This window comes from Bradysia coprophila (genome assembly GCF_014529535.1).
Source record: "Bradysia coprophila strain Holo2 chromosome IV unlocalized genomic scaffold, BU_Bcop_v1 contig_84, whole genome shotgun sequence".
In the NCBI taxonomy this organism is placed as follows: domain Eukaryota; kingdom Metazoa; phylum Arthropoda; class Insecta; order Diptera; family Sciaridae; genus Bradysia; species Bradysia coprophila.
In genome coordinates this window covers 1,052,965-1,079,030 of record NW_023503376.1, presented here as the reverse complement: position 1 = coordinate 1,079,030, position 26,066 = coordinate 1,052,965, and the positions used below count along the sequence as shown (strand labels likewise).

The 26,066-nt window shown below is 36.6% G+C and overlaps 2 protein-coding genes and 1 long non-coding RNA gene across 3 annotated transcripts; 1 reads left to right on the top strand and 2 right to left on the bottom strand.

Annotated features, from left to right (window-relative positions):
* Nucleotides 1–396: 396 nt before the first annotated feature.
* LOC119072728 lies at nt 397–18,243 on the bottom strand. The gene is made up of 3 exons (XR_005086914.1): nt 18,231–18,243; nt 5,090–5,093; nt 397–527 (listed from the first exon to the last, which is right to left on the bottom strand). It is a non-coding gene; the product is annotated as an uncharacterized LOC119072728 (long non-coding RNA).
* Nucleotides 1,530–4,989, bottom strand: LOC119072727 (facilitated trehalose transporter Tret1-like). Its single transcript, XM_037178001.1, has 4 exons — nt 4,744–4,989; nt 2,789–3,268; nt 2,588–2,738; nt 1,530–2,520 (listed from the first exon to the last, which is right to left on the bottom strand). Exons 1-4 carry the CDS (start codon nt 4,858–4,860, stop codon nt 1,796–1,798), a joined length of 1,473 nt encoding a protein of 490 aa, XP_037033896.1. The 5' UTR covers nt 4,861–4,989; the 3' UTR covers nt 1,530–1,795.
* LOC119072726 (proclotting enzyme) lies at nt 15,199–26,066 on the top strand. The gene is made up of 8 exons (XM_037178000.1): nt 15,199–15,462; nt 24,231–24,607; nt 24,672–24,920; nt 24,980–25,125; nt 25,192–25,469; nt 25,538–25,693; nt 25,777–25,844; nt 25,903–26,066. The coding sequence occupies exons 1-8, from the start codon at nt 15,351–15,353 to the stop codon at nt 25,987–25,989; spliced, it is 1,473 nt and encodes a 490-aa protein (XP_037033895.1). The 5' UTR covers nt 15,199–15,350; the 3' UTR covers nt 25,990–26,066.

Genomic DNA, 26,066 nt, shown 5'->3' with positions numbered 1-26,066 from the left:
AAATTTATAAAAATTGACAACTTAGCTATATTATAAAATTATTGTATCTGGATGTAAAACAAGCAAATACCATCGAGTTGTATTACACACAACGAGCTTTAGCGACATTTTTTGCAATGTATCGCATTCATTTTTGCGAACAAAAAAGAAGAAAAACCAATTTATTCTTTTCGACAGTGGAAATTATCAACTAGACTTACCTATGTGTTAACTATCGTGCCTGTTATTTGCATGAAAAAGTTATACGATACGGGTATTTAGATGATATTTTACGAAATATATTTCCCAAAAATATAGCTTGAAACAAAAAATTTTCAAATGATTTCACGATAGAAGCGGTCAAATAGTCTACAAAGGAAGAACTGGCTATTCGACCGCGCGGTCAAATAGTCTACTAAGGAAGAACTGGCTATTCGACCGCGCGGTCAAATAGTTTACTAAAGAAGAACTGGCTATTCGACCGCGCGGGCGAATAGTCTACTAAAGAAGAACTGGCAATTTGGCCGCGCGGTCGAATAGTCACTCCGCTAAAGAAATGTCGAATGAACAGTTGTGATATCGAAACGTCTCTCACGGATTGGCCAGATATTGATCAGCCCAATCAGCCCGATAAAATTGTTGAAAAAATCAAACTTGAATGAGTTTACGACCAGTCATTTTGCATACATTAATCCGTATTTGATTTGAAATTTGCATTTGTTCGTTGAAAGGACTCATCAACAGCCTTTTACAGCCAATAACAAGTGCAGCTTGGATCACCGGATCAACGTGACTTCCGAACCACGCCTCGAAATATGCAAATACTCTCTGAAGAAAGTTAGACGCTTTATTGATATCTCGCCTAAATGTAGGCTAAACATTATGCACACAAATTCATCGTATTTGGGTAAGTCATTCCGTGTGTACAACGTTACAGGTAGGGATGGGAGACGTTCAAAATTATCGATAATATTAATCGAAAGAAATTATCGATAATCGATTAATCATATCGTTATCGATAATTTAATAATTATCGATAATTATCAAAATATCGAAATTCTTTAAATATCAAAATATCGATATTTTGATATTCATCTGAAAATTCATGACAATATACCGATATATCGATAAATATCGGATTTTCGGACCGAAATATCGATATATCGAATTATCGATATCTTTATAATTATCAAAATATCAATAATTATCGATTATCGATATTTTTTTGATAATTTTCGATAAAAAAAGTCGATAATTATCGATAATTATCGATAATCGATAATTATCGATAATCATTTTCATTATCGCCCATGCCTAGTTGCAGCCACCAAATGCACTGCAACTACCCAAATTATGAAGCTTGAGTGAACTTTAGGGCGTTACCATTGTTTGACACGGGATTCGAACCTTGATCATTTTGGTGGAAGGCTAGTACGTACTGAGTCCGTCAAATCATACACATTGTGATCTGAAGTAGAATCAAGTACATATCTGTATGATATACTGGCATGCAAACGGTAAGAGACTTTGGACAAAAAACTAAGTTTGATCGTGAAGCATGTGTCTCTTTAATTCTAAAAAAAATATTGATCCTCCGGGCATCATTTACAAAGTATGTCACGCGTGACGACTGTATACATACATCTCTTTCTAAGACATTTTCAACCATGTATTCCCTCTCTTTCGTATGCGTAACATATTTTATGAACGATCCCTGATTGGGTGAATGGCATCTACCACAGTTTAGTAGACGAAATCACAATTTATTTTACTATCAGTTTACTATAGTCTAATGAACAGAAGGGCTGTTCGTCACTTATTTATTCTTGAAATATTGTTCGATTTCCTGAAGAGATTTTCCTTTCGTTTCCGGTAAGATGAAAATGGCAAACAATAGCCCGACGAATGTAACCACCGAATAAAAGGAGAAGACGGCAACATTTCCAAAATAGTCGAAAAGCGTCGAGAACATCTTCACATGACCGAAGCATATAACGTATGTCAGACACAATGTGATACCCGAAGCGAAAGCACGCGATTTCTGTGGAAACATTTCTCCAACCATTGCGAACGGAAGGGTTAGAAATCCGAGCGTTCCGGCGAAAACAAAAACGAACAAAAAGACTACGGGCAGCCAATTGTATTTGCCGTCACTTGTTTGAAGTACGTCACACAATATTATCCCCACCAAGCCCACAAGCATTCCAATTCCCGATAAAATTGCCATTGGTTTTCTCCCGAATCTGACTGAAGCGAGGCCGACCAGGACTGTCGTTACACATCTTATAATTCCTATGCATACGGCGCTAAGGAAAGCGTCGATTTCAACGCCGGCTTCAACGGAAAACCTAGCACTGTACACTAATATCACAAAAATACCGTTCAACTGTTGCACAGCAAAGAATATCATCATGATTATGAACGGTTGATACAGTTCCGGTTTGCCGAACTCCTTCCATTTCGAGAAAAATGAGTCTGTGCTGACAGTTTTCGACGCTTCGATTCTGTGAATTTCGCTATCGATTCGTATGTCTCCAACATCTAAAAGGGGATCGCTAAGTTGTAATTTAATCGATTTTCAGGGACGGAAATGAGGGAATGGTCTTACGTAGATTTCGAAACTTTGCCAGAGTTTTGCGAGCATCGTCTATCTTATTCTTTGTCACTAGATAAACTGGAGATTCAGGAATGAAGAACAGTGAAAGCATTGTCGTAACAGTGATACCCGCTGCTATCAAGCTCACTAATCTGAAATCATTCTAATTTTAAAATTGTAAATTGACCTTTTCGCACACACACTGGCTCTTACAGGAAATAAATATCCCAAGAAGTAGGCAACTAGACTCCCGAATGAGATAAAAAACGGTGTCGACATCACAGTCATTCGTGCCCTGATTTTTGGGTGACAAATTTCCGAACTGTACATTACAGTTGGTGTGGTAACCATTCCAATTGCGATACCAATTAAACTGCGTCCTATCATCAATTCAATAAATAGAATCGCAGCATCTTCTCGACTCGAAAATCCAATGATAATCCAAGAAATTGTTGTAATCAAATTGATAAAGAAAAGCGTGTTTCGCCTTCCGATTTTGTCTGACAGGTAACCCGCTAGCAAACTTCCAATTGGACTCGAAATTGCCGTAATTGAGGCAAACCATGATATCTCTGATGCGTTTAGCACAACCTCTGTGTCCGGTGACGATAGAAGTTCTGTCGTAATAGCCGGATAGCCTAAACCTATTCCGGGAGATGTTACCGACAAGCTTGCAACTAGCGACGCGATGATCTTTAATTTAAGCAATCGGTAAGTTGATTGGTTAAGGCCCGTCATTGGGAAATGACAGGACAGTTTCCCGAAAATGTATGGAAAATTTTATCACAAAAATTCACCGAAAAAATTCAAAGAAACTCACCCATGATGCTTTCCATTGTATTCATGCACCGTCTCTTTATGTCCCCAAGGCATATTTGAACACTAAACACTTTTTACTCAATGCAAAAACAAAAAGTTTTTTTTTGTTTTGTCGCGACAAAAACACAGAAAATATTTCGACACAACTGTGACACTCCGCTATTATAAGGACTAGAATGAATGTTTGCTGTGTTCACTTCGGCGGTAAAATATTTTCATTCAAAAAGTGTCCGACATTTCAACGATGGTAGACATTTATTAAAATTGTAACATCTCCCACTTCTTTAGTAAGCTAACAAGACTTCGCTGAGTCTAATTATGCCACCTCTTCGAACAAAAATATCGGCTGAGCTCTAATAGTTCTTCGCTGAGCTCTAATAGTTCTTCGCTGAGCTTTAACAAACCTCCGCTGAGCTCTAATAATTCTCCGCTGAGCTTTGACAAACCTCTAATGAGTTCTAATAATTCTCCGCTAGGCTTCAGTAAGAGTCCGTCAGACCTTAGCACGTTGTAGTAAGGCAATGAAGCTAAGCGGACACTCAATAAGCATCAGCGGATACCTAATAATTGTTGCTATGATTTAATAAGACTCCACCTAGCTTTGGCAGATCTCCGCTGAGTGTCCGATTCATTCCATTCCATTAAGCCTTCCTGCAACTTGCTTAGGCCTAACGGACACTTCCTGAAGCCTAGCGGAGAATTATTAGAGCTCAGCGGAGGTTTGTTAAAGCTCAGCGAAGAACTATTAGAGCTCAGCGGAGAATTATTAGAACTCAGCCGATATTTTTATTCAAAGAGGTGGCATAATTAGACTTCACGAAGTCTTCTTAGCTTACTAAAGAGGAACGAACTTTTATTTACGCTCAGCGCAGTCTTACGAGAGGATAAATTTTTAATAAATGCTCTCCCATCGTTGAGAGAATGTCCGTTGAGCTATAAAGCTTTAAAAAATGGTCGATGAGCATTATTAAATGTATACGCTACCCTTTGACAACCGTTTGATGATTGTTTTTAAATGTCCGACACTTTTTTGAATGAAAATATTTTACCGCCGAAATGAACACAGCAAACATTGATTCTAGTACTTATAGTAGCGGAGTGTCACAGTTGTGTCGAAATATTTTCCGTGTTTTTGTCGCGACAAAACAAAAAAAAAACTAAAAAGTGTTTTAGTGTTCAAATATGCCTTGGCGACCTAAAGAGACTATGCCCGAATACAATGGAAAGCATAAGAGGTGAGTTTCTTTGAATTTTTTGGGTAAATTTTTGTGATAAAATTTTACATACATTTTCGGGAAACTGTCCTGTCATTTCCCAATGACGGGCCTTAAGAATTGGATTAAATTCACTTGTAATGTAGCCGCTCGTCGAGTGAGTTCATTCGGGTCATTTCCACTACTATTGTTGTCAATCGCATTGCTACCAATTTCAACTTTTTCTGTTGATGTTATTTGCTTTGTAGACATTTATTAAACAAAAATATTTTCCAGCTCGTTGAAACACGTACGTCTTGCTTATTAGCAATTGAATTCACTACTCCACACTTCTCCACTTAGATGCTTAGTCGACATAAATCTAATCAGACGTCTTATCACATCTGAATTATATATGCTCATATCTACACTCAGAAAAATCGAATTCAAACAATAATAATACGAGTATGAGCGTGGCACTGCTCCTAGCACGCATACTAACTTTTCTAACGTCAACGAGCGTCCCAAATTTTTAAACATGTATGCGTGTACCGTTGCATGTGTTTGGTACCGGAGCAGTCATGTGAGCAATGTGGACACACAATTGAACATCGCTAAGAGAACAATCACAGGTGCAGTTGATTCGACTCCGGTTCCATGGCTTCATGTTTTATCCAACATCGCTCCTTCCCATCTAAGACGACAGGCTGCGGCACATAATGAGTGGGGAAAATGCTCCAACGCTTCCAGAAACTATACACTTCCGATCGTTGTCGAATTGGAAAATCTACCACCGGAAAGGCTGACTTCGCGTACTCCAATATATGGAATGATCATGTTATCCAAGCGCGAGATTTCAACATTTCAACTTTTCGAACAAATCTTTGATCGAAAACCCGAATGAAATGTTGGATGGAGGATGTTGAACCGATTCCGATGTGGACATGGCTGCTGCAAACAACAACTACATCGGTGGAATTTCGTTGACTCACCGTTCTGTGACTGTGATAATGTGACTGTTCAAACGATGAATCACATTTTGAGTGATTGCCATCTTAGACGTTTCTCAGGTGATTTGAGCGATTTAAGGTTAGTGACGGTGGAGGTCGTTGAGTGGCTTAAGAACTTGGACCATGAGAATTTAGTGAATTAATTTAATGAAGATGTGAATGAAAATGTAGTATCTGCCATACGATCAATAATAATTAATTGCATGTGTTGTTTGTTACTATTCACACCAAGAATTCAAGACCCTTGTCTTTATGATTGCAAGACATTTTTTCACTGCATTAGCCTCCGAATATTTCTTATTTTCATGCTAGGAGCAGAGCTATGGTATAAGCAAAATACGTCGAAATAATGCAACTAGGAAAATCAGGTAATATATCGTAATAACCGGTTTTAAAAAACCTGGTTTTCACGGTTTTTAGTAAATCTAACGACGTATTAAACCACTAGAAAAAATTGATATTTTCGTAGATTTTACTGCATTAATTCAATTCTGCTGACGTAGACGCATAGATTTATTTATTTACTTTAACTGAGTAACTTCTCGACCAGATAATCCAGATAAACAATTGAAAACAGAGGTGGTTTAGCTAAACTTGACTTGACTTGAGTAACCAAAACGTGCTCCTGTGAGCGTTCCCATGAGAACATTGGACGTGAGCAATGAAAGTAGAGAACAGGTATGGTCGATCGCCGAATTCGCCTTAAACGCACTCACATTTTATGTCAAAATAATATGAAAATGAGTGCGTTTAAGTACGAAAATCAAATTTTTATGTCCTCCGGGCGGACAATAGACCATACCTGTTTTACACTTTCATTGGACGTGAGGACTTTGGCTCGATTGTGAATCAGCCCCTAATCCCCCCTTTTCGTTCTCCTTGACTAGATTCAAAGCACACATCATTAAAGCGTCTCCACTCTCTCGGCTACCCTTATGTGTGCTTTGAATGATATCAGTGTAGGGCACACCACTCTGGTCTACTATTTCCTTATATACCACAGAGTACTTTCTGTGGTAACTAACTCAACCACCGTCGCACGATCTATGTGGTCGGACTAGCTACTTCATCAGTTTTTATCAACTCAATCGACTCAAGTTGTAGAGCATTGCAAGATAGAAATAATTTCTCTCAATTTCTTTTTGTTATTTCCATTCTTAGCATGGCTCATCGATAAGCTGATCAACATGTCATTCACATACAAAAGAGAAAGAATGATGAGAAATTGAAATGCAAATTCGGGTTCTCACTCAGACTCATCGTTAAGACATCCGAATATTCAGTTCCCACGCATTAGTTGATCCTCATTGGGATGACAACTTCTCGTTTCCGTTTACTGAACGGTCAATTTTGTTGGCCTTTTAAAAGAGAGGGCATATCAACACACCTTATGATATCCGTTTATAAACTGAACGATTGTCACTCCAAGCGGCAGTGGGGAGATGCACCGACTGCTCGAGCCTGAAACAGCTAGTGGCTTCCAAAAACTTTCTCAAGGGGAACCACACGGAACCACTACCAAGAACCGTCAAACACGTTTCATCAAACTGATTCAACGGCGCGCGTCATAAACGAAAGGCACCTCGAGACTAAAGGCTAAACACATCGTATGTCTTAAATAGTCATTTATGCAACAAGTTCCAAGAAGTGGTTGTTTTTGCAACTAGATTGTAAAGTTACACACACATCGTGTGACAAAAACCAATGAAAGTACAAACCAGGTATGGTCTGTCCATACAAAGGTGAGTTTGTTTATATAAAATCACCATTTCCTCTGCTCCATACAAATTTTGATATTATACCATACCAATAGTGAGTATACTTTCATTGACAAAAACAACCAATTTCGCAACGTGTTGCATGCAGCGTTTTATGCAAAAAAAAATAAATTTTTCAGCACTAGCCCACATTTTCCGAGCGGAGCGAGTAAGGAAAATTTAGGGTGTGTGCTGACGAAACACCAAAGGAATCTACTGGACGGTTAGTTTGCACATTCGAGTCGGACCGAATAGAACGCATTCACTTGGAAGGTCTGACATTTGGGGTTTAGCAAAATGTCAGGATTTCGTTCGTCCATTACAAGGGAATGCGTTTATATCAGGCCGTAGCAAACGTCAACATAACGTAACGTACGAAGATTAAAAGACTTTAATTTCGAAGAATATTTCGAATTATAAACTAATTATAACTAAAAATAGTGTAAAATTGAAAAGCAATGTGATACATCTCAAAAATCTCACATTTCCACACTCTAATGAGAACAAAACTTGTCGAATTGTGACACTCGGTTGCAACATTTAGCTTTGTCTCAATGAAGGTAACGAATATTTTACTTTTCCTCGCTGAGTTGCAAAGTTTTTCTTTTGGCATTCTGTCTATGATCATAACTCCTTCAACTCATTTAAACTTGTTAATTTCACGTTAATAGTCTTTTCCTAACTAGTGTTGAAATATCGCGACTTTGTCACTTATTTCCCATGTCGTTCAGGAGAAAAGCGTCGGTCGTAGCTAACTTTTTTTTCACAAAAAGGATTTTTTACCGAATTCGATTCCAGTACTCGCCTCCGGCTCGAGCTGGAAACCAATCAATTGCTAAAAAAAAGATAGCATTTTAGCGTTTGTTAGGAAAATAACTATTGTACTAGTGTATGTGTAACATCCACACGGTAATGTTCACCAATGAAAGTCTAGAACAGGTATGGTCGATCGGCGAATTCGTCTTAAACGCACTCACATTTTATGTCAAAATAATATGAAAATGAGTGCGTTTAAGTACGAAAATCAAATTTTTATGTCCTCCGGACGGACAATAGACCATACCTGTTTTAAACTTTCATTGATGTTCACCTCAAAGCTCCACAATATTAATATTGCGCGTTAGTGAAATTGGCTTTAAATAAATATTCAGGCAGAGATTATGTTTACGTGATCTTGCAATCTTAGATTAAATAAGAGTTGCTAAATCAAATTTACTACATTTTATAAAGTAGATTACGGAATTTATTTACAGCCAACGACATTGTCGTGAAAACTTTTTATTTCTTTAAGTTTAATTTACCCACAAATGTTATCCACTCGCATTCAGGTGACTGTGATACATCATCATGTGTAACATGCATGTTGCTCTCAGCATATTATTATTCAAAGTCTAAGTATCATAAGCAGTGGAACTTCTGGAATTCAGAAAAAACGAGTCATCAGAACAGCCGGAGCGTTTGCTGCGACTGAGCCCCGTACAAACCCGTATATCTATTGCGTACGTGACCCTAGCGCGTCTGTCACCCTACTTTGACCGTAAGCCTATTGCGCCGGTTAATGTAGTTAAAGTAAAATTATTATGTAATATGTACATGTTACAAATTGCGCATAGCGCAATTACGAAGCCCCGTACGACGTTCCTTTCAAATGAAACAAAAATTTCAAATCGCCCTAAAATTTTATTTTTTTGAAGGGTATAGTATCGGCTTCAGTCCGAGGACCCAAATTTAAAATTTTTTTCAACTACATTCTATTCGGCCTTTGATTACCTTCCAAATGAAACAAAAATTACGAAAAACGGATGAAATTTGCTCGAGTTATATGTAAAATACACATAGGGCCCTAGTATCGGCCTCAGTCCGAGGACCCAAATTTAAAATTTTTTTCAACTACATTCTATTCGGCCTTTGATTACCTTCCAAATGAAACAAAAATTACGAAAAACGGATGAAATTTGCTCGAGTTATATGTAAAATACACATAGGGCCCTAGTAGTGGCCTTAGTCCAAGGACCCAAATTTAATTTTTTTTCAACAACATTCTATTCGGCCTTTGATTACCTTCCAAATGAAACAAAAATTACGAAAAACGGATGAAATTTACTCGAGTTATATGTGAAATACACATAGGGCCCTAGTATCGGCCTCAGTCCGAGGACCCAAATTTAAATTTTTTTTCAACTACATTCTATTCGGCCTTTGATTACCTTCCAAATGAAACAAAAATTACGAAAAACGGATGAAATTTGCTCGAGTTATATGTAAAATACACATAGGGCCCTAGTATCGGCCTCAGTCCGAGGACCCAAATTTAAAATTTTTTTCAACTACATTCTATTCGGCCTTTGATTACCTTCCAAATGAAACAAAAATTACGAAAAACGGATGAAATTTGCTCGAGTTATATGTAAAATACACATAGGGCCCTAGTAGTGGCCTTAGTCCAAGGACCCAAATTTAATTTTTTTTCAACAACATTCTATTCGGCCTTTGATTACCTTCCAAATGAAACAAAAATTACGAAAAACGGATGAAATTTACTCGAGTTATATGTGAAATACACATAGGGCCCTAGTATCGGCCTCAGTCCGAGGACCCAAATTTAAATTTTTTTTCAACTACATTCTATTCGGCCTTTGATTACCTTCCAAATGAAACAAAAATTACGAAAAACGGATGAAATTTGCTCGAGTTATATGTAAAATACACATAGGGCCCTAGTATCGGCCTCAGTCCGAGGACCCAAATTTAAAAATTTTTTCAACTACATTCTATTCGGCCTTTGATTACCTTCCAAATGAAACAAAAATTACGAAAAACGGATGAAATTTACTCGAGTTATATGTGAAATACACATAGGGCCCTAGTATCGGCTTCAGTCCGAGGACCCAAATTTAAAATTTTTTTCAACTACATTCTATTCGGCCTTTGATTACCTTCCAAATGAAACAAAAATTACGAAAAACGGATGAAATTTGCTCGAGTTATATGTGAAATACACATAGGGCCCTAGTATCGGCCTCAGTCCGAGGACCCAAATTTAAAATTTTTTTCAACTACATTCTATTCGGCCTTTGATTACCTTCCAAATGAAACAAAAATTACGAAAAACGGATGAAATTTGCTCGAGTTATATGTAAAATACACATAGGGCCCTAGTATCGGCCTCAGTCCGAGGACCCAAATTTAAATTTTTTTTCAACTACATTCTATTCGGCCTTTGATTACCTTCCAAATGAAACAAAAATTACGAAAAACGGATGAAATTTGATCGAGTTATATGTAAAATACACATAGGGCCCTAGTATCGGCCTCAGTCCGAGGACCCAAATTTAAAATTTTTTTCAACTACATTCTATTCGGCCTTTGATTACCTTCCAAATGAAACAAAAATTACGAAAAACGGATGAAATTTGCTCGAGTTATATGTAAAATACACATAGGGCCCTAGTATCGGCCTCAGTCCGAGGACCCAAATTTAAAATTTTTTTCAACTACATTCTATTCGGCCTTTGATTACCTTCCAAATGAAACAAAAATTACGAAAAACGGATGAAATTTGCTCGAGTTATATGTAAAATACACATAGGGCCCTAGTATCGGCCTCAGTCCGAGGACCCAAATTTAAATTTTTTTTCAACTACATTCTATTCGGCCTTTGATTACCTTCCAAATGAAACAAAAATTACGAAAAACGGATGAAATTTACTCGAGTTATATGTGAAATACACATAGGGCCCTAGTAGCGGCCTTAGGCCAAGGACCCAAATTTAATTTTTTTTCAACAACATTCTATTCGGCATTCGATTACCTTCCAAATCAAACAAAAATTACGAAAGACGGATGAAATTTACTCGAGTTCTATGTAAAATACACATAGGGCCCTAGTAGCATTTCACTTCTAAGGCCCTAACTCACGGTAAACTCACCTGATTTTAAAAAACTTTTTTTTCCTAGATTGGTATTGACAATACCTATCATTTGCCGTGTCATTTACATTTCCATCGTTTATTTTGCCATAAATATCACCAAAAGACCTTAAATCACTTAGGTGGCCCTAACTCACGAAGGGCCGACCCGAATATGCCCATCTTCGAACTTAGCCTCACTATTTCGACTATCTTTCAGGGGAAAAATTTTTTGAAATCGGATTTGATTTACTCAAGATATCGACGTGACAGACGGACAGACGGACAGACAAAATTTTTATTGCAGATTCGTCATCTATGAACATAGGCAAACACTTTGCCCTTACCGTCTGCTTCGAATTCCATCAATTACACACGGCATCGTAATCCTATAAGCCCCTTTGTACTTCGTACGGGGCTAAAAAGTTTCTAACTTACTTTTGTTAGCTGTATTGAAAGATTTATACAGAATCTAATTCAACATTAACTGGATTATCATTGTTTGAGCCATAAAATTTGTAGATAGAAAGATAGAAACGTTAGTTAACAAAGAGTTACAAGATTTTAGTTTATAGCGGAGACTATAACACAACGAACTTCTACCTTAAGCAAACATCTCTGTGAAAATTGAAGGTCTCATTGCAACTTGTTCATAAATTGGTTCAATTTTGAAAATTTTGAAAAAATTGCTTAAATTTCAAGCTTGGACATGTTACTGAAAATCCCACGTAAAAAGTCCAACTTTCGTATATAAGATGTTACAGCTGTTCATCTCCTCTAGTTTCTCTGATTTCTCTCGTTTCATATACTATTTCAACTAGCAAATGAGAGAGGAGCTCAGAACAGCTTAGATTCGACAGTGGGATGTTTAACGTGTGCGAAACAGTATTAGTAACATTAAACAGTGATGGAGTAAATTGCATCATCGATATTGATAGGACTCCATTGGGCGGTTGTAGTTAACCGTTTACGAAGTACGGTGTTCTGGTGGACATAGCATCAATACGATTGCAAAGTCTTTAAAATCATTGCAAATAATATTCAAAGACAACGGATTTTATTAAGTTGAGTTGTTCGAATTTACAATTCTTTTCTGCACAGAATGTTTATCGTGTTGAATACGATCACCAGCGTCATCAGCACTGCTAACTACTTATAATGTAAGTAAGAAAAAAATCTTGTTCTTAAGTTCATTGACGTTGATCCATATTAAGTGTCAAGCTTTTACAACAATGACAATGGGAAAAAAATGTAATTTGCATAACATCAGTTGATAATAATGAATTTTACTGAGAAACTTATTCCATTATTTTACAAGCTCTCCACTCGTCACTGTCGTCATTTTAATCATGTCCAATAAATTAAAATTTTGATTGGATTAACGTAATTGGATTTCTGTATTTAATGTCTTATTAACATAATTGAAATGAGTGAACCTTAAGGAAGCATGACTAAGCGAAGTGATTTTATGATCGAAAGAACAAATATTTATGGTAGGTAGCCGATTTTACTCGCCTGTAACTTTTTTTTTGTTGTTGTTTATTAAACTTTAACTAATAACAATCGTAAAGCCCGAAAATAATCCTCTGAAAAATACAAACTTTAATCCGCCAACCTGTTCATAGTGGTAAGAAGTCGTTCACAAATAACGCGATGGTTTAACACACGGTCCTGAAAAGCTCGAACAAATTGTGAAAGCTGAAAAAGCTAAAAAATATTTTCAATCATTTCACTGTGCAGGTTTCATCGTAGAGTGATAAATGTTGCAGAATTGTAGAGCAGGCGTGACTATAGTACAAAAATTTCCAAAAATGCTTTAGGAACTAATGAACATATTTACAGCAACATTTTAGCTTACAATTGTTAAAAGTTTCCTATGTGCAGAATGAGCACCAGCTGAACCAGCTGGATCTACCAACACACACTTATTGCATGATAAACAATCGCAATACATCCTTAACAATGTGTTTATTTCATTCATACGTGTTATGTCCGCGCATAGATGACGTTAACGTAGAAATGCACTGTGTGTAGGTTGTCTTTGAATTGTTTACAATATAAAGTGTTTTTGTTTGCACATGTACACACCAGCTGGTGATATTCAGCTGGTGCTCATTCTGCACATAGGAAACTTTTAGCAATTGTATCCATTGGCTGCAATGACCCCAAACTTGGATGTTTGTAATCGGTTGAGATTTGGCCGAGATATTGAATTCCTGAAACATGGGGAAAACCCCTGTTCCAGAAAAACTTTGTTCGCGGAATTTCGCGGTTTTATAGCCAAAAAAGAAGTTTGCGTCAAATGATTCGGTTCTGTTATTTTTTTCCTTAATTTTAGAATTTTCTAAACAGTAGTTTCCTCAACATCTGCCACTTGTGGTGCAAGCTTTCTTTCGTTAAAATTTTCTTTCTAAATTTTTTTGAGACAAATTTTTGTTGTTAAAACTTTTAGAGTTTCTTTACTGGTAGTGTTTACAACGATTATTTAGTCTCTTTATTACGTTTTTTGCTTAAAGTGATAATGTTTAAGACTGGAACCAATTTGAAAACAACGGCTCGGTGATCTCTGTATCTCTCCTTTACAATAAGCCCATATTCGTCTCAAGCATTTCCGTTTCTGTTCATTTTATGAAGTCAAATAAATGAGGTTTTCCACCTACTACAAAGTAGGAGGAAAGTAACATTTTCAAGGCCAATGATCGCACGGTTCAGGACAATTTTTTTGCTGAACATGTAATTTTGATCTCGTTTATGTCACCTGCATCGCTTTGAAAACCAAAAAAAAGTTGAAAACACCGAAAAATATGGGTCTTCTAGCCAGAGATTTTACTTCGACTAAGTTTTTGGCTTGTAACACAATTTATCATCGGGGTGTATTATACATTGAACGAAAGAGAGCAAGTCCAGCTACACTACCCTATAGTCCACTTCCGCGGATACGCACTGTTGTAAGCCAGCAGGACTGTCCAAACATTGACCATATTTTGAGTCATAAGTCCAGAATGGATGGCGGCCCTTACCGATGATTATACTCTTTATGAAGAGGTCTGTCAAATTTCAACTTTTAACCTGTCACAGACGGCAAGCAGTTTTACTCTCTGATCTATTACTTCATTTGATCGAAGATTTTCAGAGATTAATTTCAGAAATCTTTTACTTCATTTGTTTTGAACATGCTTTTTGCTATATAAGACCTCTTTGGTCAGAGCTTGTCGTTTATTATTACTGTCGTTGTCGATAACAGATGACAGCCGTCTGTAACAGGTCTATTTCGAGCTATCACAAAAAAACTGTTTTCACTACCCTTTGACATGCTATCACTATTCACGTGTGAAAAATGGAAAGCTAAACAAAAAAGTAAAAGATTTCTTATAATTGAAAGACGATTCAAATTCAAATAGCTTGCCCGGGTCGCTGAACCATAGCATTCATTTTCACTAAAATCGGTTCAAGTTCTTCAAAATCTTTTACTTCTTTCGTTTAAACACCCGGGAGCAAACATTCGAAACATTTACTCTACAATTATAAATCACTTAACCGATGTTATGCCGGTTTTCACTAAAAAAGGCCCTGATCAACAAGTTCACAGTAAAACGTGGAAATAGATTGTAGAAATTCCGGTAAAATTTAACATTTATCGACTAAATGAACTTTCTGTTAGAACACTTTCAATTGAGAGGCTAGGTACCTATTCGTTACTTAAGAGAAAAGAAATAGAAAATGAAAATCTCTCTTACCTTTACGAACATAAAGGTACCATTCATGCGAGCAGAGCTGTAAGTACATTTCGTTTTTAATTTTAATTTCCAATTACACTCTGTATTCGCCGTTCTTGGAGAAGTTTAGAGGTGGGGAGTGCATAAACTCAATTGTAGCGCGCGGCATCAATGTTTTTGTTGTTAATTTTCAGAATTTTACCATCGATGATTTTTATGTAGCACCAGTTCTTTTAAGTGAGCTGAAGTCAATGTCACGGTTATACAACTCGCGGAACAATTTATTCAATAACGGAAACGGGTGGAAGGCTGGTTCGCGGTGATCAATAAATTTAAATTTTCAATCTTTTTTTGTGTCATAAAAACGTGGTAATGTTTCGTCTGGCTAACGTTCTGATCTTACTAGTTTTAATATTGTGCAATTACTATGCTGAATCGTCTGCAGAATCAGTCGAAGTGGATGATGATTCTGTTGTCATAGAAGGTAACAAGAGTTTCTTGTAAAATTTATCTTTTCAAGTTTGTCTCTGCAATATTGCCTCTGTTCTAAGACGAAAATAAACAAAACCTGATATTTGTATGCATGGAAGCAAAACAACAATTAAATGTACCGTTTATTTCGCTGCCTTTTTATGCGTTTCTTATGTGTACATGTCGACTTTGTACACATTTATATTACGTTGACAGTGCAATTAGTTCTAGGGAAAAATCAGTTGCTACAAGAACATTTTCCATTCGAACGAAATATTGTTACATCTCAGTTGTTGAAGTCAACCAGTTTCTCTTTCAATTGATTTTTTAATGGTAATGCATATATGGGTAATTCCATGGTTAGTTGCGTTACAAATTTCGTTAACTGTGAGTCATAAAGTTAATTGTGCTATGTGCTGGCTATGTTTTGCGGTAACAAATCAGTCTATAAATTTTCTAATACTCAGGAGACACAGTGCTTTCATACCAACAAGAATTGGAATTTTTAGCCTGCGAAGTCTGACTTGTGTGATCGCAAAAGTCGGCGGTTAGTTGCGTTACACGTTTGTGACTTTTCGAAATATTTTCACCAAATAAAAACTGATTTCGGTAAACTTTTTTTTTTCCTGAAAGCTATGGTCAAGACGCGCAGTTTAAGCCCAATATGAGGTTGGTAACCCAAAATTTGGGGGAGATATGTCTAAAAAAGTGATATTTTTCGGAGGTCATAAATAGACAGAAATCTATTTTTTTCACAATTGGTGGTTGTTACCCCACAGAAAATGTTGTTTCGGCTCAAAACCGTTTAACAAAATGGTTACAAAATTTATCGAGATAATCTCGACGAGTTAAAATTCAAGGATGACTTTTATCACCACTGGGAAGCTGTTTTCACCGACTTTACTCACCCAACTAACCTGATCCGAGCCAAAATTATTTTCCTTGTGAAGTCATATGCTGTAGCTTTCGAATGACACCGATCTTCAGTTTTTATATGAAAAAATGTAATTTTGAACTTTAAAATGAACTAGAATTTTCAAAAAATTTCTGAAAACAAGCATACATTTTCATGGTTGTATCTCCCCGAGATTTTTGGCCACCGACGTAATATGGGGCTTATACGACAGCTTTCAAGGAAAAAAAAGTTTGCCGAAATTGCATTTCAATTGGTGAAAATATTTCGAACAGTCACAAATTAGCTGGAATTACCCATATGTAGTTGTCGAGAAAACGATTCGCCTCCAGAATTACACAGATTTTCATTCGTACTTTTTCTGTATTTTGCGTGTGATTCATCCACCAGCCAACATCTCTAGTTAAATTAATTAATTTGTTAAAGATTTTATTGTGGCCTTTGTTCAATAAAGTTTTTATTGGCGTCGGTGGAATGAGAGAGATTGTATTTAAACGTTTTTCATGGGATTTAAACCTTTTTTGTTGTTTGGCTTATTGAAATCGATGTGATGCTTCAAAAGACGTAACTTTTAATGGTTCTGTCTGTCGTGTTTAGTGTTATAATTTACGTCCTTTACCATCGACGCGTTTGCTTTCGGATCTTTGTTCCAGTTGTAAACGACAATTTTCTTTCTGAAATAGTCATTCACATCACTAGGTAGGAAGAGTGAAAAGTGAAGGTTCCGTGTGAAATTTCGTTGATCCAAGGTGAAGTGAAGATCAATAATCAATAATCAGACGTAGATTTTGAATTTTACTTACTTTTCATTGTGAGACATTTTGGAATATTTTTTGTTTGTTCCTCGGCGAAAGTAAAATCATTTAAATACAACACATGCAATCAATGGCTGTTCATCTGTTATCGATAACGACGACAAAAATAATGACAGGCTCTGGGTAATAAGGTCCTTTTAAGGCCCGTCATTGGGAAATGACAGGACAGTTTCCCGAAAATGTATGGAAAATTTTATCACAAAAATTCACCGAAAAAATTCAAAGAAGCTAACCTCTGATACTTTCCATTGTATTCGGGCATAGTCTCTTTAGCTCGCCAAGGCATATTTGAACACTAAACACTTTTTACTCGATGCAAAAACAAAAAGTTTTTTTTTGTCGCGACAAAAACACAGAAAATATTTCGACACAACTGTGACACTCCGCTATTATAAGGACTAGAATGAATGTTCGCTGTGTTCACTTCGGCTGTAAAATATTTTCATTCAAAAAAGTGTCCGACACTTCAACGATGGTAGACATTTATTAAAATTGTAACCTCTCCCACTTCTTTAGTAAGCTAACAAGACTTCGCTGAGTCTAATTATGCCACCTCTTCGAACAAAAATATCGGCTGAGGTCGAATAGTTATCCGCTGAGCTTTAACAAACCTCCGCTGAGCTCTAATAATTCTCCGCTGAGCTTTTACAAACCTCTAATGAGTTCTAATAATTCTCCGCTAGGCTTCAGTAAGAGTCCGTCAGACCTTAGCACGTTGTAGTAAGGCAATGAAGCTAAGCGAACACTCAATAAGCATCAGCGGATACCTAATAATTGTTGCTATGATTTAATAAGACTCCACTTAGCTTTGGCAGATCTCCGCTGAGTGTCCGATTCGCTCCATTAAGCCTTCCTGCAACTTGCTTAGGCCTAACGGACACTTCCTGAAGCCTAGCGGAGAATTATTAGAGCTCAGCGGAGGTTTGTTAAAGCTCAGCGAAGAATTATTAGAGCTCCGCGGAGAATTATTCGACCTCAGCCGATATTTTTGTTCAAAGAGGTGGCATAATTAGACTTCGCGAAGTCTTCTTAGCTTACTAAAGAGGAACGAACATTTATTTACGTTCAGCGCAGTCTTACGAGAGGCTACATTTTTAATAAATGCTCTCCCATCGTTGAAAGAATGTCCGCTGAGCTCTCGTAAAGCGTTAAAAAATGGTCGATGAGCATTAATGTATACGCTACCCTTTGTCAACCGTTTGATGATTGTTTTTAAACGTCCGACACTTTTTTGAATGAAAATATTTTACCGCCGAAGTGAACACAGCAAACATTCATTCTAGTCCTTATAATAGCGGAGTGTCACAGTTGTGTCGAAATATTTTCTGTGTTTTAGTCGCGACAAAACAAAAAAAAACTTTTTGTTTTTGCATCGAGTAAAAAGTGTTTAGTGTTCAAATATGCCTTGGCGCCCTAAAGAGACTATGCCTGAATGCAGTGGAAAGCATAAGATGTGAGTTTCTTAGGATTTTTCGTTGAATTTTTGTGATAAAATTTTCCATACATTTTCGGGAAACTGTCCTGTCATTTCCCAATGACGGGCCTTAAATAGTAAAATAAATGCTGAAAAATTGAAGTACAAGATTTGAAATCAACCGTTAAAAAAATACTTTCATCGATGGAAGTAATAGACCCGATAATAATACTGCTTGCCGTCTGTTGGAAATAACTATACAGAAATTCTTCCACAGAGCAATGTCTGTCATGATCATAAATTTGAAACGGTTTTGTATTGAATTGAATTTGGTGTAAATAAGCAAATGCACACAAAGTTTTAGAAATAGTTAAATAGTAGATACATCGGTTGCTGCGAAAATAATTCATTAACTCGGAATCAATTGGTGAACTCAGTTGTGTGTTTTAAGCAACTCGATTTGAAAACTGTTATTTTGACAAGGGAAGAGATTTACATTTTCACATAAGTTGTCGTGAAGCTCGATAATTTCAAGTTGTCGTCGATACAACCCTCTGCATTTCCGACCCGAAGACGATTTATACAACTACCCGTGTCAATGTCAAAATGACAGTTTTCAACAGTTATTGTTTCAAACACACTCGTGAGCTATGCTCGTATCACAAATTGATACCTCATGTAATGAACTATTTTCGCAACACCCAATGTAAACTACTTATTATATGCTAAGGGCCATCGAAAGTTTATGGAATGGGGGATTGAAGTTTTTATAAGTTATTTTTAATCGACGTAAAACATTATTCTAAACAAAAAAATGGTTCGACCGGTATGTCTCTAAAATGCACTGATCTTAATATAAGTTCGTCTATGCTTCGAATCGTACAGCCGCCTGTAAGAAAATTACAAAATGGTGGCCCTATATTTTTGATTTTACACTGTTTTTAGAAACTCTTTTGATCAGAATTGTCGATACCCATGTAATTCTTGCTGTAGAACACCTTACACATACTTATTTTCATCGAGACTGGAAACGGCCTCAGGTACATTTTAGGCGGCTGACAAAATTGGGTCGATTTAAGGTCGTACTTTTTAAACAAAATTAATTTTGTGAAAAAATCTGTTCATTTGAGAGGCATACCGTTAAAATTTTTTTTTGCTTAGAACAACGTTCTGCGTCGAATTGGTCAAAACTGCAATCCCCCATTTCATGTAACGAACGCCTTTAAACCTGCAAGCTTGAAAAGATGAAAAGTAGGGTTTTCGTGTATTTTGTTGATCAGAGGCGAAGCCGATGTCAATAAACACACGAAAACGAGACTTTTCAACTTTTATTCAGAGTTTCATTATGGATTTTACATGCTGGCTGCATGCGTCTAAAACCGTACTTTTCATGTTTCAAATACTTCTTTCGACGCCTTTAGCATGTAATTTCTCTTTTCACAACTTACATTGTGCGCATATTTGCGGATCCAGGTAGCTCAATCTGTAGAGCATAGGACTCATACCCAAGAGGTCCCGGGTTCGACTCCCGGTGCAAAAATGCTTGCCTGGTTTTATTCTAATCACTTGGTGATTAAGCACTCGCTATTAGTTATCTAATGGCTGTACGACCGTAACAAAGTCGCAAATTTCAAAGAAATCCAATATTCGATTTCTTCGCAACAATCACGCCATATTGACATAATGTCAATGACACAATTCACAATTTACAACAGACTGTAGGATAAGCGCCATCTATGATCGACTAGTCGCTCATTGGGAAAATGCATGAGTCATTAGTAATGGTTGTGGTCTTCGCATACCACTCGTGGCTTAGAGAATTCACAACGTATGGGACGTTTACACGGTCGATTTGTGAACTATCTGAGTCCGGAGAGATATGATGAAAAATTACAATTCATATGATCAAGTGACTTGTGCAATAGCACAACAGGCCCACTAGAGGCTTAGGTGCTGGGCTAACCCCCTTCCCATCCAATCCAATCCAATCCAATCCAATATTTGCGGAATAAGAAAATATGAAGAAAAGGCTTGAGGTCAATAATCAAATTCGAATCTATTTTGTACAAAGCCAGAAATAGGGCAGCACAACAATTAATACAAATTGATAATAGAACGTCAACCTTTCGGTAATGGCATTAAACAAACAACATTAGCAAAAAATGGGCGATGGGCTCTGCCTACAGTTATCTAATATAGCAAAAAAATGTTAAACCTAACGAGGTAAAAGATTTTGTATCGAACCAACGCACTCCAAGCAAAGGTGCTTCGATTGACCCCTGTCAGATAGAGTACTATTTTGTATGAAATTTTATCCCCACTCTTTTTACAGTGTAAAATTTTGTATCGAGCACTGTCTAGTTTCATTACACTATTAAGAGTACTACTTTTGCTTGAAGTGCGTTGATCGAACATTAGGCGAAGCTTTGAACAAATTTGTTTTAAAAACATTAATCAAATTTTGAAGATTGATTCCTGGAACAAAATTTATAACTGGGAAAATCACACAGACCATTCGGTCCATGCGCAACCAGAAAGAGAGTGTAATTGATCGAGTATTTTGTTTTCGCGGCTTTATTTTGAATACTGCGCACTTGAATAAGCTTCTTAGAACATCCCAAAAATACGCTAACGACCTGAATAAAATGTGCCCTCATTTCTTTCAAATTAAAAATGTAAAATTGTCAATAGAACGACGACGCGCCATTAAGAAAATAATAATTTTTATTTATTTCTTCTTGTGTTCCATCGAACAATTCGCTGACTAATAAAATGTTTTTTTTTAAAACAATTTCTTGGTGTTATTCATCCGAAATCCTGTCAACAAAAAAATAATTTAAAATTTGTAATTCCAAAATATTAAATATTCATGGCACATATTCATAAACAATTTCGTTTTGGTAAATGAAATAAATTAATGCACATAGATACGAGCATCTATACTATACGTTCCATACGTACAATCCCATATACCATTGAGTGTTTGACAAATATATATAGAAGACCATTAAAAACTAATAAGTAGATTCAGATTCAATCCAGTATTTTATTTCGTTTCGCTGATTCTATTATGCGTATGATGTACATTATATAGATGTGTGCTGTACTCGTCTAATCTACGTTCTTGTTATTGTCGATCACCGTAAAATTAAAACTTTTGAATTGAGATTTGAAGATTATTAACCTCTTGCGCATATAGCTTATGAGTACAGGCCGGACGACTTTCTTATTATGTTACCATTTTATTATGTTAGCAGACGGCTGTAAAACCTTCTGCAGAGGGTTGTTACCGACAGCAACTTGAAAATTATCAAGCTTCACATTAATTGTAAGATCTACTCTAGTTTAGGTAAATTGTGATCGCACACAAATCTTACTGACAGTCTTACTATTGAATATAGTCGATATCCTCAAATATAGTCGATATCCTCGAATATAGTCGATATCCTCGAATATAGTCGATATCCTCGAATATAGTCGTTATCCTCGAATTCTGTCGATACACTGGAATATAGTCGATATCCTCGAATATAGTCGATATCCTCGAATATAGTCGATATCCTCGAATATAGTCGATATCCTCGAATATAGTCGATATCCTCGAATATAGTCGATATCCTCAAATATAGTCGATATCCTCGAATATAGTCGATATCCTCGAATATAGTCGATATCCTCGAATATAGTCGTTATCCTCGAATTCTGTCGATACACTGGAATATAGTCGAAATCCTCGAATTCTGTCGATATACTGGTCATCTCGTCATTTTTCAAATAATTTTTTTGACATTAGTTATTACTACAATTCGTTATTTTGGTGGGGTTATTTTGACCGAATACCCTTACTATTGGATCTGTTGCTTCATCTACATATTTGCGTATTTTCACGATATTGACTTCAAATCTTTTACTTCACTTTCTTCTGCTATATTAGTCGCAGCTTATCGTTTATTTCTGAGGTCGTTATCAAGAACGGATGATATCCTTAACATTCATGCTACGAAAAGACGGAAAAGATAATTTTGGTTTTAGGAAAATAACAACTTAAACTTCTGTGAAAGAATTTTGATTTTTAATTTAAGATCAGTCAAAAACACTCAAAAGAGTAAAAGTGACGCAAGTCCCTGTGCATACTTCCAAAACAACTGATATCGCTGGATGTGACGCATTCTGCGCTTGTACGCAAAAACTGTAACAGCAAAAATTTGACCAAAGAAATTCTAGAAACAAAATTTTACCAAAAAAATTTTGCGTCACAAAGTGGCAGATGATTCGGACGTATTAGGACGTATTCGTGCCTATTTTAAAAAATTTCTTAAAGGTACTTTCCTCAACATCTGCCACTTGTGACGCAAATTTTTTTTGGACTTGCGTCACTTTTACTCTTTTGAGTGTTTTTGACTGATATCAGTTCTTTTGGAAGAATTAGTAGATTGAAAAATTTGAAAAATTTAAAAAATTTTGAAAAATTTGTAAAATTTATAAAATTTTGAAAAATGTAAAAAATTTTGAAAAATTTAAAAAAAAAATACAAAACTTTAAAAATTTAAAAAATTTTGAAAATTTTAAAAAAATAAAAAAAATTTTGAAAAAAAAAAAAATTTGAAAAATTTAAAAAAATTTAAAAACTTTTGAAAAATTTAAAAAATTTTGAAAAATTTAAAAAAATTAAAAAATTTTGAAAAATTTAAAAAATTTAAAAAAATTAAAAAATTTTGAAAAATTTGAAAAATTTTAAATTTAAAAAAATTTGAAAAATTTAAAAAATTTAAAAAAATTTGAAAAATTTAAAAAATTATAAATTTAGGGAAAAAAATGAGACGAGCAGAGCTTACCAAAAGCGAACAAATTTGTTCTACCATACCCATCCACACACACACACTTAAAGGTGTTCTTATATGGGGCCTATATGGGAACTTCGAGGAGCCCTAGCTCCGAAACGAGGCCGGCTCCCCCCAAATTTTTTTTTCTGGAATGTCTTAGAATGACGACTAGAATCTACTCCCAAAATTTCAACAAAATCTAAAGAAGACTTTAGAAGATAGGAAACACGGACGGACGGACGGACGGACGGACGGACGGACTAACAAAGTAACGTAGGATTTTTTCATTTCGTTTAAAGTACTGAAATTGACCAAAATGTATGGAAATGGGGCTTCTTGGAAGATTTTTTGCGTGGCCAAATTTTAAGCTGCAAGAACGTGTGATAGCTCGTTGAACTCGTACGGACGCCTAGTTTTTTTTTAATGGTAATTTGGAGTCATTTGTATTTGAATTGTGGAACTTCAATATTTGCTGAATATATAGTTCTGCAGTCTACGACAAAAATTTTTTTTGAAATTTTTTCTAGTAATAGGACTTGCGTCACGGGCGCTATGCTAACGCGCGCCCATGATTTATCTCAATCATGATATAGAGGAATCGTAACTCGGTACAACTGATGGTACACTAAATTGTTCGTGTCAGCACAACTGCTTAACAGTACTCTTACTAGTCTATGAGTAATATTTGTCAACTTCACATGCACGTCTAGTTAAAAGCGTTGAAGTTTTTTTTTCTTTTGAATAACTTTTGTTCGACAATTTCATCTTCCATGCGAATCTATTGAAAATCTATTGAATAAAACCTCCTTTTGACAGCGTCTCCACGGAAGCCCAGGCAAATTTTCTTTGGTGCACCGACATGGAATGATGTTTTGGGTGAAGGTGCTCCATGTGTAACTTCGAAAGGTCAACTCGGTGCCTGTACATCATTTAAACATTGCTATCCGTACTTCAAAATTCCCGATATATCCATTTGGGAAGCATGGGTTCTGGGCAACTATGACACATGCAGTTTTTGGAACAATGATGGACGACAGGCGTTTGGAGTCTGTTGTTCAACTTTAGCTACAACCACAACCGAAAATCCAGCGGACATAGACGATTGGGTACAGAACAAAGAAAACAATTATCCGAATTGGCCACCACCTTTACCAGCTGCACCAACTCATCCACCAGATCATGCAGCTCCGACAGTAAGCGCATTGAATAAATCGACTCTCTGTCTTACATAAATTTCATCGTCACATTGTCTCGTAGCATCCACCAGTGTCAGGATCGCTGCCGCCCGGAGTGCAGCCAATCCATCCAATCACTACAACGACAACCAAAAGACCACTTACGACTTGGCCCACACGACCAACAACTACCGTGTATCCCAATTGGCCACCACAAGTTCCAACTCATTCCACAAGACCTCCGAATCCAATTTACACGACCACTCAGAGTCCGCTACCACAAGAGGACAATACGATTCAAGGAATGTGTGGCCAGAAAAATGGAAGTCCAGTAAGTGAGAATAGGATAAGCAGACACTTTGTGCTGTTAATTGCCTTTTTTACTCTTAGGACAAAACAAAAATTATTGGCGGACACAATGCCGAACCAAACGAGTGGCCTTTCATTGCGGTTCTATTCAATGCCGGACGCCAATTTTGCGGAGGTTCACTGATTGATGACATCCACATATTAACAGCTGCTCATTGTGTTGCTCAGTAAAAACAAATCTTCCGAATTCTTGTCCGGGTCAGATGAAACTTTTCTATCTTACGTACTTACAGCATGACCTCGTGGGATGTGGCCGGATTAACAGTACGATTGGGTGACCATAACATCAAATCGGATACCGAAGTCAGGCATGTGGAACGTAGAATCAAACGAGTTGTCCGACACAGAGGCTTTGATTCACGAACGCTGTACAATGATGTGGCCGTTCTTACAATGGATTCACCAGTTTCATTTTCTCATTCTGTTCGGCCGATTTGCTTGCCATCAAGTAATTCAAAACAATATTCGGGCAATACAGCCACTGTAATTGGCTGGGGTAGCCTTAGGGAAAGTGAGTACACTTCAAAATTTGTGAAATTGTGGTGTAGGTACTCCAACACTTGCTTTTATCGTAAATAGATGGACCACAACCAGCAATTCTGCAAGAGGTATCGATTCCGATTTGGACGAATGCTGAGTGCCGACGGAAATATGGTCCTGCAGCACCAGGTGGTATCGTTGAGTCAATGTTATGCGCTGGTCAGCCAGCAAAAGATTCTTGTAGCGGCGACTCAGGTAAATGATGAATCTGTGCATAGCCGAAGCGTTTGCTTCTTCTGTTAAACAACAACCAAAAAAAAACTGTTCAATCTGTTCAGGTGGCCCGCTTATGGTAAATGATGGACGGTGGACACAAGTGGGCATCGTATCTTGGGGAATTGGATGTGTAAGAATTTGTTTCTGGAATGACGTCATGTCTGTGAATAATTCGATTCTTTCGACAGGGAAAAGGACAGTATCCGGGTGTTTATTCGCGAGTTACTTACTATTTGCCATGGATCACTAAGAACCTTAAAGACAGGAAAGTTTGAATTAAGAGAACTTATTATAGAACCACTGCGATGACACATTTCCGACGAATATAAACGTAGTAAAATCGAAACGAAAA

Excerpts from the sequence above, each read along its gene's own strand:
- LOC119072726 (XM_037178000.1), top strand. The coding sequence starts at position 15,351 with ATGTTTCGTCTGGCTAACGTTCTGATCTTACTAGTTTTAATATTGTGC. Across the intron at positions 15,463-24,230 it reads TGATTCTGTTGTCATAGAAG|CGTCTCCACGGAAGCCCAGG; the intron begins GTAACAAGAGTT and ends TCCTTTTGACAG. Across the intron at positions 24,608-24,671 it reads CAGATCATGCAGCTCCGACA|CATCCACCAGTGTCAGGATC; the intron begins GTAAGCGCATTG and ends ATTGTCTCGTAG.
- LOC119072727 (XM_037178001.1), bottom strand. The coding sequence starts at position 4,860 with ATGTCTACAAAGCAAATAACATCAACAGAAAAAGTTGAAATTGGTAGC. Across the intron at positions 3,269-4,743 it reads GACGAGCGGCTACATTACAA|ATCATCGCGTCGCTAGTTGC; the intron begins GTGAATTTAATC and ends CTTAAATTAAAG. Across the intron at positions 2,521-2,587 it reads GGCAAAGTTTCGAAATCTAC|ATGTTGGAGACATACGAATC; the intron begins GTAAGACCATTC and ends ATCCCCTTTTAG.